Source organism: Engystomops pustulosus, chromosome 4 (assembly GCF_040894005.1).
Source record: "Engystomops pustulosus chromosome 4, aEngPut4.maternal, whole genome shotgun sequence".
Classification (NCBI taxonomy): Eukaryota; Metazoa; Chordata; class Amphibia; order Anura; family Leptodactylidae; genus Engystomops; species Engystomops pustulosus.
This window is the reverse complement of record NC_092414.1, coordinates 122,406,739-122,423,038: the sequence shown is the minus strand read 5'-3', so window position 1 is coordinate 122,423,038 and position 16,300 is coordinate 122,406,739. Positions and strand designations below refer to the sequence as shown.

The 16,300-nt window shown below is 44.7% G+C and overlaps 1 protein-coding gene across 2 annotated transcripts in view; it reads left to right on the top strand.

Moving 5' to 3' along the window:
* SEMA3E (semaphorin 3E) overlaps positions 1 to 9,968 on the top strand; it is a 102,609-nt gene extending 92,641 nt beyond the window's left edge. For both annotated transcript variants that reach the window (XM_072147284.1, XM_072147283.1), the window contains exon 17: positions 6,832 to 9,968. In XM_072147284.1, coding sequence (XP_072003385.1) covers positions 6,832 to 7,287 — 456 coding nt within the window. In that variant the 3' untranslated portion in view covers positions 7,288 to 9,968. The remainder of the gene's footprint in view (positions 1 to 6,831) is intronic.
* Positions 9,969 to 16,300: the final 6,332 nt, after the last annotated feature.

The window sequence follows — 16,300 nt, the reverse complement described above, 5'->3', positions numbered from 1 at the left end:
GGTGAGGCTGATGATGGCGGCATCGCCACTGACCATCTGTGTTGACTCCTCAAAGTTACTCAGCACCTGACAGATATCAGACATCCACGTCCACTCCTCATTGTAGACTTGAGGAAGCTGACTGACCTGACTACCAGTTCTGGTGGAAGTTGACATCTGGCAGTCTACAATCGCTCGGCGCTGCTGGTAAACTCTGGATAACATGGTCAGTGTTGAATTCCACCTCGTGGGCACGTCGCACAACAGTCGGTGAGCGGGCAGTTGGAGGCGGCGCTGCGCTGCCCTGAGAGTGGCAGCATCTGTGCTGGACTTCCTGAAATGCGCACAGATGCGGCTCACCTTCGTGAGCAAATCAGACAGATTGGGGTATGTCTTGAGGAAACGCTGAACTATCAGATTTAACACATGGGCCAGGCATGGCACGTGTCAGTCTGCCGAGTTGCAGAGCCGCCACCAGGTTACGGCCGTTGTCACACACAACCATGCCTGGCTTCAGGTTCAGCGGTGCCAGCCACAGATCAGTCTGCGCCGTAATGCCCTGTAATAGTTCTTGGGGGGTGTGCCTTTTATCGCCTAGGCTCAGCAGTTTCAGCACCGCCTGCTGTCGCTTAGCGACGGCACTGCTGCTGTGCCTAGAGCTACCGACTGATGGCGCCATGCCCACGGATGGTCGTTCGGAGGAGGAGGTGGAGGAGGGGTGGGAGGAGGAGGAGACATAGTAGGCCTGAAACACCTGGACCGAGGTAGGCCCCGCAATCCTCGGCGTCGGCAGTATATGACCAGCCGCAGGGTCAGACTCAGTCCCAGCCTCCACCAAGTTAACCCAATGTGCCGTCAGCGATATATAGTGGCCCTGCCCGGCAGCACTCGTCCACGTGTCCGTGGTCAGGTGGACCTTGTCAGAAACGGCGTTGGTCAGGGCACGGATTATGTTGTCTGACACGTGCTGGTGCAGGGCTGGGACGGCACATCGGGAAAAGTAGTGGCGGCTGGGGACCGAATACCGAGGGGCGGCCGCCGCCATGAGGCTGCGAAAGGCCTCGGTCTCTACTAGCCTATAGGGCAGCATCTCCAGGCTTAGCAATCTGGAGATGTGCACATTAAGGGCTTGGGCGTGCGGGTGGGTTGCACTATATTTGCGTTTCCGCTCCAGCGTCTGGGGTATGGAGAGCTGAACGCTGGTGGATGCTGTGGAGGATCGTGGAGGCGACGATGGGGTTTTTGTGGCAGGGTCCTGGGCAGGGGGCTGACTATCAGCTGACACAGGGGAAGGAGCAGTGGTGTGCACGGTCGGAGGTGAACGCGCTTGTTGCCACTGAGTGGGGTGTTTAGCATTCATATGCCTGCGCATACTGGTGGTAGTTAAGCTAGTAGTGGTGGAACCCCTGCTGATCCTGGTTTGGCAAATGTTGCACACCACAGTCCGTCGGTCATCCGGTGTTTCCTTAAAGAACCTCCAGACTTCTGAAAATCTAGCCCTCGCCGCAGGAGCCCTCGCCACGGTAGCTTCACTAGTTGACACATTTGGCGCTGATGCACCAGCTCTGGCCCTGCCTCTCCGTCTGGCCCCACCACTGCCTCTTCCAACCTGTTCTGGTCGAGGACTCTCCTCCGTCTCAGAAGCACTGTGTTCACCCGGCCTCTCAACCCAGCTTGGGTCTGTCACCTCATCATCCTCCGATCCCTCAGTCTGCTCCCCCCTCGGACTTCCTGCCCTGACAACAACTTCCCCACTGTCTGACAACCGTGTCTCCTCATCGTCGGACACCTCTTTACACACTTCTTCCACTACGTCAACAAGGTCATCATCACCCACAGACTGCGACTGGTGGAAAACCTGGGCATCGGAAAATTGCTCATCAGCAACCGGACAAGTGGTTTGTGACTGTGGGAAGGGTCCAGAAAACAGTTCCTCAGAGTATGCCGGTTCAAATGGCAAATTTTGCTGGGAGGGGGCAGACTGGGGGGGAGGAGGCTGAGGTGCAGGAGCTGGAGGAGTGCCGATTTCGGTGACATGGGTGGACTGCGTGGAAGACTGACTGGTGGACAAATTGCTCGAAGCATTGTCGGCAATCCACGACATCACCTGTTCGCACTGTTCTGGCCTCAACAGTGCTCATACCACGAGTCCCAGTAACTTCAGACATGAACCTAGGGAGTGTAGCTCTGCGGCGTTCCCCTGCTCCCTCATCAGCAGGTGGTGTCTCACCCCGCCCAGGACCACGGCCTCTGACCCCTGCAGTAGTTGGACGCCCACGTCCCCGCCCTCGTCCTCTACCCCTAGCCCTCGAGTTAAACATTTTGAAAATGAGAGTTATAACTTTAATTTTTTTTTTACTTTTTTTTGTGTTTTTTTGTTTTTTTTTGTGTGTTTTTTAGTTTTTAAAACCAAACGATGCTATCCTATTGCTATGGCTATTTTCTAGCCAAGTATGAAAGCACACTGCTATGCCAGATGAGATGACGCTGAGTTATGAAAAAAATAAACGTAAAATAAAAAAGGAAATGGCAGACTGTGCCTAATTGAAATCCAACCCCGGGCCCTAATAAATTTTCCCACTTCGGTCTTTGCGATGGATATGTGCGTCACTAAGCGCAAAACACAGTGGTCGCAAGTCTCACTCCAAATTGCTCACAATTTGCTAGTAGATGCACTGCAACAACTACAGCCACCAGCAGATCAACCAGAAATCAAATATATATAACGCTACTGTAGGCGTAAGTAAGCCATTTGGATTCTCCTATGGCTATTTTCTAGCCAAGTATTAAAGCACACTACTATGCAAGATGAGATGACACTGAGTTATGAAAAAAATAAACGTAAAATAAAAAGAAACTGGCAGACTGTGCCTAATTGAAATCAAACCCCTAATAAATTTTCCCACTTTGGTGTTTGAGGTGGATATGTGTGTCACTAAGAGCTAAACACAACGGTAGCAAGTCCCCCTGCTAATTCCTCACAATATGGTACTAGCTGCACTACTAGTGCCAGCAAGCCCAGCCACAAGCAAATAAAAAAAAAAAGGATAACGTTATTGTAGCCCTAAGAAGGGCTGTTGTAGAATCACTCCTGCCTAACAGTAAGCTAATAGAACACCCTAACGCTTTCCCTGACCAGCAGCAGCTCTCTCCCTAGCGGCATCCAGACAGAGAATGATCCGAGCAGCGCGGGCAGCGGCTAGTCTATCCCAGGGTCACCTGATCTGGCCAGCCAACCACTGCTATCGACGTGTAAGGGTACCACGTCATGCTGGGTGGAGTGCAGAGTCTCCTGGCTTGTGATTGGCTCTGTTTCTGGCCGCCAAAAAGCAAAACGGCGGGAGCTGCCATTTTCTCGAGCGGGCGAAATATTCGTCCGAGCAACGAGCAGTTACGAGTACGCTAATGCTCGATCGAGCATCAAGCTCGGACGAGTATGTTCGCTCATCTCTCATCTCTGAGAAATGTAAAATGAGAAACACTATAGTCATGAGGCTGGAGTTCTACAAGTACCAGCTCATATGCTGAGTATATGAGCTGGCACTTGTACTCTGGCCTCATGGCCATAGTACTTCTCATTGTACCCCTTTATTTTGCAGTATATGAGCCACATAATAATCAGCACCATATATTAAAAACAGGGAGAAACTGAGAACTGTTGAGGAAGAGCTTCGTGTGTGTCTTTCCACCATTCCTGCCAGGATATCCCTTTTGTGTTTATCGAAACAGGCCCAGGTTTCACAGTAAAATAAATTTAGAATATATATTATTAACTATATGTATAATATGACTGTTTTAGTGTAATTTTGTGCTATTTTGGTGGTGGTGTGCCCCAGGATTTTCTAATTATAAAAAGTGTGCCGCGGCTCAAAAAAGGTTGAAAATCACTGGATTAGAGTAATACTACATGTGGGGCGATTATAGTCATTTTTTATTGTAATAAAATGGTTTGTATGAAGGGGGATTTCTTGCTTTAATTTTTATACTTTTACACATATTTTTACTTTTGATACCCTGATCACACATTTAACATACTGCATTACAATGATATTGCAATGTGTTTTGGTTGTCAGCATAGAGCTGATGGTCAGTATATTAAGTCTTTAACTCAGGCAGAACTAACGAAAGGGTTAACTCCGGCAGTCCTGAAAGCCTTTACTAGGCCTCTGGTGCCATGGCAATACATTAGCAACTTCTGAGGCCAGATCATACATCTTTCAGATATGTATGCCATATTCTGAAAACATACCAGAAATGTATTTTATGAGAAAACAGCTTTAAGTTGCATTACCTGATGTGTGTCCATTGTATCTACTGAAGTCACTGAAGGATTTAATGACAAATAGCTTACAAATAGAAAAAACATTTTTCTAGATTTTCTTTTATGAAGGTTTTTTCAAAGTCAAATAAATACAACATTCTATTATAGTTCCACGTGCTTAGTTAACTAAGGTATCTCAGTATCATTAAGTTTGTTTCAGACAAATCATACTTTACACAGGCAGATAAGAACATCCAACTTAAAGATGGCCTCTGTGGCTACTGTGACATCTGGTAAAGCTGCCTGGATGCTTGTAATTTATTGAATTTCAGGGCACACAGGCCCCTTCTTCAGGCATGGAAATAATTGAAGCACTGAGAGAAAAACACAATATTTGAGGGATGTTATACTAAGATAATTAGTACATATGGTGAGACACAATTAAGATAAGCCGGGGTAATAAAACTGGAGGTTATGTTACTCAGAGAAGGGCCATGGGGTGGGGGTGGATTGTAGGGGTCTGAAGTTAAATATAGATATAGATACACGTATCCACAGAGCTACAAGGATTCCAAGGAGCAGCCTGCTGGAATACCAACAGAAAGAGGACAAGTGCAGAGTTCCCCTAGTGGTGATGTACAACCCCGGAGTGAAATTTTTAAAGAAAATTGCATCAAATCTCCAGGCCATTCTTCATAAGGACAACAGGGTATAGAAAATATATTGCTGGACTTACTCCTCCTTGCCTACAAACAACCACAAAATATGAGGAATCTCCTGGTAAGAATTGCCCTCTCACCACCAACACAGACAGGCACTTTTCCCTGCAACAACAAAAAATGCAAGACTTGTGCCCATGTTCTATCATCACAATCCACATCCCAACACACAACAGGACTATAAAATCCCAGGCACATTCTCCTGTACATCCGACAATGTTGTGTACATGATACTGTGCATGAGGTGTCACAAAAATAATATATACATTGGGGAGACTCAACAAAAACTACAGAGCAGGATGAATTCTCACTGGCACACCATAAGCGAAGGGATGCACACACCTGTGGGAAAACATTCGCAACAGCGAGAAGGAACGATAAAGGTCCTAATACTAAAAGACTTTAAGGATAGCAAAGAAATGAAAACCTGGGAGTTCAAGGTGATGACAACTTTCTAGTTACTGACCCAAGGCCTCAATATTGCACCTGGGTTTATGGCCCAGTACATGGACACACTTCAAACCCCACAAAAGACATAACCTCCAGTTTTATTACCCCGGCTTTATCTTAATTGTGTCTCACCATATGTACTAATTATATTAGTGTAACATCTCTCAAATGTGTTTTTCTCTCAGTGCTTCATTTGTATTGACGCCGGAAGAAGGGGCCTGTGTGCCCTGAAAGCTTGCAACAAATATCATTTTTCTGATTAGCCAATAAAGGCATCATTTCTTAAGCACTTTTGTAGCTTTTACACAAAAGTATTTACATGATATTTTAAAGATAACAGAGTAGAAAATAATGTAACTAATTTAAGCTGTAATACAGTCAGAGTACACTAGACTTGTGTTTGTTGTTACTATTATGTTGTTTTACTCATGTACTGTATTATTGTGTTAAGTTGATTCTATAACCTTAATATTACCACAGATGGAATTCATCATCCAAAGTCTTTATCTAAAAGACACTGACACATTACTAATTTTATTAGACGTAAATTATCCTATCAGCATGTTTGTGGAATATGAAAGGAAACTTGAGACAAAACAAAGACACAAAGAATATACAGAATCCAGATGTAAACCATGTAGTCTATTTATATATAGCTACTGTACAGAACAATATATTAAGCCAAAAACAAAATCGAGCAACGGAAATTGCATCATTCAAAATAAAATGTGTTAATAATATGCAGTAAAGGTTCAAAGATTATATTTTATACCACGTGATGAGTCAATGTCTAACATAGCACTTCAGTAGTCACATTTTGCTTAAAAAAAAAACAGTGGGGGTCATTTACTAAGGGCCCGATTCGCGTTTTCCCGACGTGTTACCCGAATATTTCCGATTTGCGCCGATTGTACCTGAATTGCCCCGGGATTGTGGCGCACGCGATCGAATTGTGGCGCATCGGCGCCGGCATGCGCGCGACGGAAATCGGGGGGGCGTGGCCGAACGAAAACCCGACGTATTCGGAAAAACCGCCGCATTTAAAAACCGAAAAAGTGTCGCTTGGAGAGCGCTTACCTTCACCTGGTCCGAGGTGGTGCATTCCGGCGCGATGAGATGACTTTCAGCGCAGCAGCGCCACCTGGTGGACGGCGGAGGAACTGCCTTCATGAATCCCGGCCGGACCCGAATCCAGAGCAGAGAACGCGCCGCTGGATCGCGAATGGGCCGGGTAAGTAAATTTGCCCCAATGTGTGAAAGACAAGAGTTTAGACATTAGAAAAAAATGTTTTTTTCTAGAAACTCCACTCACTGTTCCTGAGTGTGGCATCTCAGATTTATAGATTTTTCTATATATTTTCAGTCCCATTTGATTTTTAGAAAAGATTTCTGTTGTAATACATTTTTATATTTATTCCATAGGTGAAAACAAGTGAAAAAGTAATAATGACAGAGTTTGGACTTTTATTCCTAAAGCTTCATAAATCAGATGCTGGAATATATTATTGCCAAACTGTGGAAAATTCTTACATTCATACCATTAGAAAAATGACTTTGGACATTGTTGAAGAAGAACGTGTTGATGATATATTTCACAAAGAAGAAGAGGAAGAAATTACACTACAAAAAATGCCTTGTCCTGGACAACCGAGCATCCCCCAGTCATCCAAGCAGTGGTATAAGGAGTTCTTGCAATTAATTGGATACAGTAATTTCCAAAAGGTTGAGGAATATTGTGAGAAAGTGTGGTGCACCGATAAAAGGAAAAGGAAACTGAAAATGTCTTCAAATAAATGGAAACATATAAATCCACAAGAGCGAAAGTCACGTGGGAAATCAGAACATCACCGCACACCAAGACATATACTACAGCCATGAGCTTTCAATTCAGGACTGCTTGAGCAATAATCAGCAATAATTGACTGGAGTGACAAAGACAATTGAATATATTCAATCACCATTTTAAGTCAATCATATCTAATGAAAGATCCATAAAATATTGACTGGTTTGGCATTATGTAAATATTTTATACATATTTTATTAGAAATTTTGATTTTACACCCATTTATATCCATAATTTAACTTGGATTTACTGGATTTGTTAATTTTGCTTTGTATATTATAACCAAATTATGATTTTTTTATGTTTACAAAATGTATGCAAGAATAGTTCTCAAGAAGTGAGCAAATATGGACGGTTTGGAAACTAATGGTTTACTGTATATAATTAAAATGGGTTAGGAAGGAAGTTCATTAGTTTTATAAGCTTATTTTAACTTCATATTTTTCTTTTATGGCAAAATAATAACGTAGGGGCCATTCATCAATTTAGTTACAGATCCTTTTTTTTTATAAAATCCCTTACCAAATTTTATAAAAGATAACTTGAATACTATTATTTCTAAAAATTATTTTATTACTCTTCAGTGAAAAATATTGTTCCGTTTTGTGGAAAAAGACAAAGCATGGCATGTGCTAATTAATTTGCCATTTGATTTGATGCATTATGAACTAAACATACCTTGAGAATGCTATAGCTACACTGCTGCAGAATCATATCTTGTTAAATCCCTGAATTGAGTGGTTTTTCTGAAAAAACATTTATAAAATTCAGGACCTTGGGATAGCTGGATCCATATTACATACAATCTTTCTGAACAGCCAAGACAGGAATAATCAACCTGAGCTGGATGACTCATACACTGCACCTGGGAGATGGTGCAGCATTTGATTATTATGCCTGGCAAGGAGAACAATGGTTGCATCTGGTGCAGTGCATAACTTATGTGAAAGGAAAAGCGCTGAGCTCAGGTACAGAAGTGACAGAGCTTCATTATCATATTATTATAATTGTTTTTTTTCAGCAAAACCACTCACAACAGGGATTAAACAATATATGATTCTGCATCAGTGTAGCTACAGCATTCTCATGGTATGTTAAGTTCATAATGCATCAAATCAAATGGTAGATTTTCAGCTGATCTGTAAGCTTAATATACTGCCCTATGTATTTTTAACATATATGAGGCATAAGGGCATACTTTTAAAACCCCAAAATGTCCCATAAAAGAATGCATACTTTTAACAATCCAAGTAGCCACACAAATAAATAATATACTGAATAGACATGTTGAAAGAAAAAGTGGAAGAATTCAGCATTCTACCCATGATGTCACTGAATTTATAAATTTAGTGTTGCCCTGATAAATGCCCCCACCCTTATTTCTGGAGCAGAAGCCCTGAAATAATTGCAATGGCTTGTTTATCCTGTTTCCCTGACCTTTTCCTATGCAATGATCAGTATACATGAAAGCACTTATGAAATCAGTTCACAGGGAGTAGAAGCTTATAAAGACTTCAGTCCATTCAGACCTAGATAATACTTTTCAGTTCTGTAAGGTGTTAAGTTATTAGAATCTTTCTTAACTTCTTATTATCAATCTGTTTTCTGAGTACAGAGAAAATGTTTTTTTTATAAAATATATAACATTGAATTATCACCTGCATTTTTTATTTATAAAATGAAAAAAAATTATATTTTTTTAAGGAAATCTGTCATCACATTTTCACCTAATGACAGGTTCCCGTAACCTGTTTAGTATTCATTTAGGATTCGTTTTAACAATGAATCAAAGTATACCTGGCTCCCAGACAGCAAACTGCACACTGCTCTAACAACTGTACTTCCTCCCTCCTTTACCTCCCCTCATGCAGACATGAGCTGAGTAGAGTTGTAAGCGTAGTCTAAACATAACAGGTGGAACAGACTATGGGATCCTGTAATTAGATAAAAATGTGAAATCCTGATGACAGGTTTCCTTTAAAGTTTAAAAGTGACCTAAAAGTACAGTAGTTTTTAAATTAGACTTAAAATCATGGTATATTTTTGGATGGTAATAGACACATGCATATTATAATCCGTTTTAAGAGTAGATAACTGTTTCACTGCATAGTAACAGTTTCAGAATGCTAAATGCTCATGCATTGGCGTAACTACATAATGCTCATTCTCTAGGTTGAAAATGAACGATCACATGGTGTAAGTAATTTTTTTTTAATGTTTACTATTTCTACTTTTAGAATTGTTTATATCAATGTATAATATGAATAAACATGGATTATCAAAGCACAATAAGTATTTTAAGGAAGGAAAAAAGTACATCTAGAGAATGTAATACTTTGGGGTTATTAAATAAATATATATATATATTCATATATGCACATTTCTTCTAGGGATAACGGTGCCCTTTGTGTAAAAAATGCAATACATAAAAATTCCACCTCCTTCTCCATGTAGGTGTATTTTATTCTTGTTAATGTAAAAATCATTTTGTTTCACATGATGGAGTACTATAATTCTTTTAGGCTTAGAAATGGAATTAACTACAACTAAGATGGCAGGAGAGAATAACAGAAAACATGTTTTTATTACTCTAACCATAGCTTTTTTCTTCATGTGTTAGTTGATTTTCTTGTTATTGTACAGCTGCGTATTATTATTATTATTGCATACAACTTAAGTAATGCAACAATGTTAAAAATAAAATGTTGGTAAATATTTGTTTGTTTATTTTGGGCTAATTATAAACAATTATGAGGAGTTTTACACCAGCCCCCCAATGTGTGAGAGGCGGAGACTCTCATTACACCAGCCTCCGATGTGTCACCATTAGAGATGAGCGAGCACTAAAATGCTCGGGTACTCGTTATTCGAGACGAACTTTTCCCGATGCTCGAGTGCTTGTCTCGAATAACGCGCCCCATTGAAGTCAATGGGAGACTCGAGCATTTTTCAAGGGGACCAAGGATCTGCACAGGGAAGCTTGGCCAAGCACCTGGGAACCTCAGAAAAGGATGGAAACACCACGGAAATGGACAGGAAACAGCAGGAGCAGCATGCATGGATGCCTCTGAGGCTGCTTAAACGCACCATTATGCCAAAAGTATGGGCAACAGCATGGCAATGACAGAGTGACCGAATGAGGCTAGATAGCATCTAAAACATCCAATAATTGACCCTGACACTATAGGGGACTATGCAGAGACAGCGGCAGCAGCGGCAGGCTAGAGAGTGTCTTGGCAACATACCCCAAATGGACTCAGGCTTAAACCCAATGGGTGGCAGAGAGGAACCAAAGGAGGTGAGCAAGAAGTGCTCAAATAATATTGGTAAATGATAAAAGTTTGCCAGTATATTTTGTGGATTACACAGCAGGGTGGCGACAAAGTTAACAAGTTTGATGAAGCCATGAAAACAACCCAAAATTCTGCCTGACACAGCTCGTTTGATAAGGGGACAATGTATGGAGGCAGTGAACTAGTAGTAGATTAAAGGTGCTGCAGTTAAAACTATGTTAGTTGGATCTTGGGATGGAGCTGGCGCTCCGCTGCCAGGCGAGCTTTCGCCAATCCAAGCCCCTGTCTCTAGGCTACTCCCCAAACAGCACTTCTAAGAACCTTTTGTATAAGATCAAGTGTAGTAGCGTTCTTATAAGTTTGGGTTCTGGCGGGTGAGGGGAATGTAAACAGATGCGCAAGAAGCGCTGAAATAATATTGGTAAATGATAAAAGTTTGCCAGTATATTTTGTGGATTACACAGCAGGGTGGCGACAAAGTTAACAAGTTTGATGTGGAAGCCATGAAAACAACCCAAAATTCTGCCTGACACAGCTCGTTTGATAAGGGGACAATGTATGGAGGCAGTGAACTAGTAGTAGATTAAAGGTGCTGCAGTTAAAACTATGTTAGTTGGATCTTGGGATGGAGCTGGTGCTCCGCTGCCAGGCGAGCTTTCGCCAATCCAAGCCCCTGTCTCTAGGCTACTCCCAAAACAGCACTTCTAAGAACCTTTTGTATAAGATCAAGTGTAGTAGCGTTCTTATAAGTTTGGGTTCTGGCGGGTGAGGGGAATGTAAACAGATGCGCAAGAAGTGCTGAAATAATATTGGTAAATGATAAAAGTTTGCCAGTATATTTTGTGGATTACACAGCAGGGTGGCGACAAAGTTAACATGGAAGCCATGAAAACAATCCAAAATTCTGCCTGACACAGCTCGTTTGATAAGGGGACCATGTATGGAGGCAGCTATATGGACTACTTTTGGAGGCAGCTATGGCGATGACGTGTGGAGGTAGCAATGGAGACAACGTGTGAAGGCAGCTAAAAAGACGACGTGTGGAGGCTGCTATGGAGACAATTTAATTTGGATAGTGCCTGTATGTGGAAGTCCAAAAAAGTTTTCAAACCAGAGGAGCAGGTAGCTGGTCCTCCAGAAAAATTACATAGATTGAGTGCCTGTATGTGGCAGTCCAAAAAAGTTTTCAAACCAGAGGAGCAGGTATCTGGTCCTCCAGAAAAATTACATAGATTGAGTGCCTGTATGTGGCAGTCCAAAAAAGTTTTCAAACCAGAGGAGCAGGTAGCTGGTCCTCCAAAAAGATTAAATAAATTGAGTGCCTGTATGTGGCAGTCCAAAAAAGTTTTCAAACCAGAGGAGCAGGTAGCTGGTCCTCCAGAAAAATTACATAGATTGAGTGCCTGTATGTGGCAGTCCAAAAAAGTTTTCAAAGCAGAGGAGCAGGTAGCTGGTCCTCCAAAAAGATTAAATAAATTGAGTGCCTGTATGTGGCAGTCCAAAAAAGTTTTCAAACCAGAGGAGCAGGTAGCTGGTCCTCCAGAAAAATTACATAGATTGAGTGCCTGTATGTGGCACTCCCAAAAATTGTTTAAAACAGAGGACAGGGTAGTTGGCCCTCCAGAAAAATTAAATACATAGAGTACTATAGCCAGAGCCAGTTGGCCCTGGCAAAAAAATAGCCAGTTTCCTCTGCTTTAGTGTACAAAGAGGAGGAGAAGGAGGACAATGAGGAGGAGGAGTGCATACATTATTCAGGTTCAGCTTCTTTCACCTGGTGGAGAATGGAAATCCAGAGAAATCCAGGCTTTATTCATCTTGATAAGCGTCAGCCTGTCAGCGCTGTCAGTCGACAGGCGTGTACGCTTATCGGTGATGATGCCACCAGCTGCACTGAAAACCCGCTCGGACAAGACGCTAGCGGCAGGGCAGGCAAGAACCTCCAAGGCGTACAGCGCCAGTTCGTGCCACATGTCCAGCTTTGAAACCCAGTAGTTGTAGGGAGCTGTGTGAACATTTAGGACGATGGTATGGTCAGCTACGTACTCCCTCACCATCTTTCTGTAAAGATCAGCCCTACTCTGCCGAGACTGGGGACAGGTGACAGTGTCTTGCTGGCGTGACATAAAACTGGCAAAGGCCTTGTAAAGCGTACCCCTGCCAGTGCTGGACAAGCTGCCTGGTCGCCTACTCTCCCTCGCTACTTGTCCCGCAGAAGTACGCCCCCTTGACGTTAGCGCTGTCAGAAGGGAAATACTGTTTCAGCTTGTGCACCAGGGCCTGCTGGTATTCATGCATTCTCACACTCCTTTCCTCTCCAGGGATGAGAGTGGAAAGATTTTGCTTGTACCGTGGGTCCAGGAGAGTGAATACCCAGTAATTGGTGCTGGAATAAATTCTTTGAACGCGAGAGTCACGGGATAGGCAGCTTAGCATGAAATCTGCCATATGCGCCAGAGTCCCAACGCGCAAGAATTCACTCCCCTCACTGGCCTGACTGTCCATTTCCTCCTCCTCCAACTCCTCTTCTTCTGCCCTTACACGCTGAACAGTGAAGGACTCAACAATGGTCCCCTCTTCTGTCTCGCCAACATTCTCCTCCTCTTCCTCCTCATCCTCCTCCACCTCCTCCGATATGCGCTGAGAAACAGACCTAAGGGTGCTTTGGCTATCAACAAGGGAATCTTCTTACCCAGTCTCTTGTGACGAGCGCAAAGCTTCGGACTTCATGCTGACCAGAGAGTTTTTCAACAGGCCAAGCAGCGGGATGGTGAGGCTGATGATGGCGGCATCACCACTGACCATCTGTGTTGACTCCTCAAAGTTACTCAGCACCTGACAGATATCAGACATCCACGTCCACTCCTCATTGTAGACTTGAGGAAGCTGACTGACCTGACTACCAGTTCTGGTGGAAGTTGACATCTGGCAGTCTACAATCGCTCTGCGCTGCTGGTAAACTCTGGATAACATGGTTAGTGTTGAATTCCACCTCGTGGGCACGTCGCACAACAGTCGGTGAGCGGGCAGTTGGAGGCGGCGCTGCGCTGCCCTGAGAGTGGCAGCATCTGTGCTGGACTTCCTGAAATGCGCACAGATGCGGCGCACCTTCGTGAGCAAATCAGACAGATTGGGGTATGTCTTGAGGAAACGCTGAACTATGAGATTTAACACATGGGCCAGGCATGGCACATGTGTCAGTCTGCCGAGTTGCAGAGCTGCCACCAGGTTACGGCCGTTGTCACACACAACCATGCCTGGCTTCAGGTTCAGCGGCGCCAGCCACAGATCAGTCTGCGCCGTGATGCCCTGTAATAACTCTTGGGCGGTGTGCCTTTTATCGCCTAGGCTCAGCAGTTTGAGCACCGCCTGCTGTCGCTTAGCGATGGCACTGCTGCTGTGCCTAGAGCTACCGACTGATGGCGCCATGCCCACGGATGGTAATTCAGAGGAGGAGGTGGAGGAGGGGTGGGAGGAGGAGGAGGCATAGTAGGCCTTTGAGACCTGGACCGAGGTAGGCCCCGCAATCCTCGGCGTCGGCAGTATATGACCAGCCCCAGGGTCAGACTCGGTCCCAGCCTCCACCAAGTTAACCCAATGTGCCGCCAGCGATATATAGTGGCCCTGCCCGGCAGCACTCGTCCACGTGTCCGTGGTCAGGTGGACCTTGTCAGAAACGGCGTTGGTCAGGGCACGGAGGATGTTCTCTGACACGTGCTTGTGCAGGGCTGGGACGGCACATCGGGAAAAGTAGTGGCGGCTGGGGACCGAATACCGAGGGGCGGCCGCCGCCATGAGGTTTCGAAAGGCCTCGGTCTCTACCAGCCTATAGGGCAGCATCTCCAGGCTAAGCAACTTGGAGATGTGGACGATGAGGCCTTGGGCGTGTGGGTGGGTTGCGCTATACCTCATTTTGCGCTCCAGCGTCTGGGGTATGGAGAGCTAAACGCTGGTGGATGCTGTGGAGGATCGTGCAGGCGAAGATGGGGTTTTCGCACGGGAGGTGTTTGGGCCGGGGTCCTGGGCAGGGGGCTGACTAGCAGATGACACAGGGGAAGGAGCAGTGGTGTGCCCGGCCGGAGGTGAACGGGCTTGGTGCCATTGAGTGGGGTGTTTAGCATTCAGATGCCTGCGCATACTGGTGGTAGTTAAGCTAGTAGTGGTGGAACCCCTGCTGATCCTGGTTTGGCAAAGGTTGCACACCACAGTCCGTCGGTCATCCGGTGTTTATTTAAAGAACCTCCAGACTTCTGAAAATCTAGCCCTCGCCACGGGAGCTTGACTACGGGCAACATTTGGCGCTGATGCACCAGCTCTGGCCCTGCCTCTCCGTCTGGCCCCACCACTGCCTCTTCCAACCTGTTCTGCTATAGGACTCGCCTCCGTCTCAGAAGCACTGTGTTCACCCGGCCTATCAACCCAGCTTGGGTCTGTCACCTCATCATCCTCCGATCCCTCAGTCTGCTCCCCCCTCGGACTTCCTGCCCTGACAACAACTTCACCACTGTCTGACAACCATGTCTCCTCATCGTCCGACACCTCTTTACACACTTCTTCCACTACGTGAATAATGTCATCATCACCCACAGACTGCGACTGGTGGAAAACCTGGGCATCGGAAAATAGCTCAGCAGCAGCAGGACAAGTGGTTTGTGACTCTGGGAAGGGTCCAGAAAACAGTTCCTCAGAGTATGCCGGTTCAAATGCCAAATTTTGGTGGGAGGGGGCAGACTGGGGGGAAGGAGGCTGAGGTGGAGGAGCTGGAGGAGTGCCGATTTCGGTGACATGGGTGGACTGCGTGGAAGACTGACTGGTGGACAAATGGCTAGAAGCATTGTCCACAATCCACGACATCACCTCTTCGCACTGTTCTGGCCTCAACAGTGCTCTACCACGAGTCCCAGTAACTTGAGACATGATGAACCTAGGGAGTGTACCTCTGCTGCGTTCCCCTGCTCCCCCATCAGCAGGTGGTGTCTCACCCCGCCCAGGACCACGGCCTCTGACCCCTGCAGTAGTTGGACGCCCACGTCCACGCCCTCGTCCTCTACCCCTTGCCCTTGGGTTAAACATTTTCCAAATTAAAGTGTAAACTTGAAAAAAAAAAAATGTTGTGTTTATTTTTTTTTAGTTTTTAATTTTTTTTAACAAAACGATGCTATCCTATTGCTATGGCTAGTTTCTAACCTACACTGACAGCACACAACTGGATTTTGTGCTTTGCAAGATGAGTTTGAGCTATAAAATGAAATAAAGGTAAAAAAAAAAAAATCAGCAGACTCTGCCTAATTCTACTCAAACCCCTAATAAATTGTCCCACTTTGGTGTTTGAGGTGGATATGCGTGTCACTAAGAGCTAAACACAACGGTCGCAGGTCTCCCAGCAAATTCCTCACAATATGGTACTAGCTGCACTACTAGTGCCAGCAAGCCCAGCCACAAGCAAACAAAAAAAAAGGAAAATATAACGCTATTGTAGGCCTAAGTAAGCCGTTGGGCTTCTCCTATGGCTATTTTGTAGCCTACAATGAGAGCACACTGCTTTGCAAGATGAGTTTGAGCTATAAAATGAAATACAGCTAAAAAAAAAAAAAAAATCAGCAGACTCTGCCTAATTCTACTCAAACCCCTAATAAAATTGTCCCACTTCGGTGTTTGAGGTGGATATGTGTGTCACTAAGAGCTAAACACAACGGTAGCAAGTCCCCCTGCAAATTCCTCACAATATGATACTAGCTGCACTACTAGTGCCAG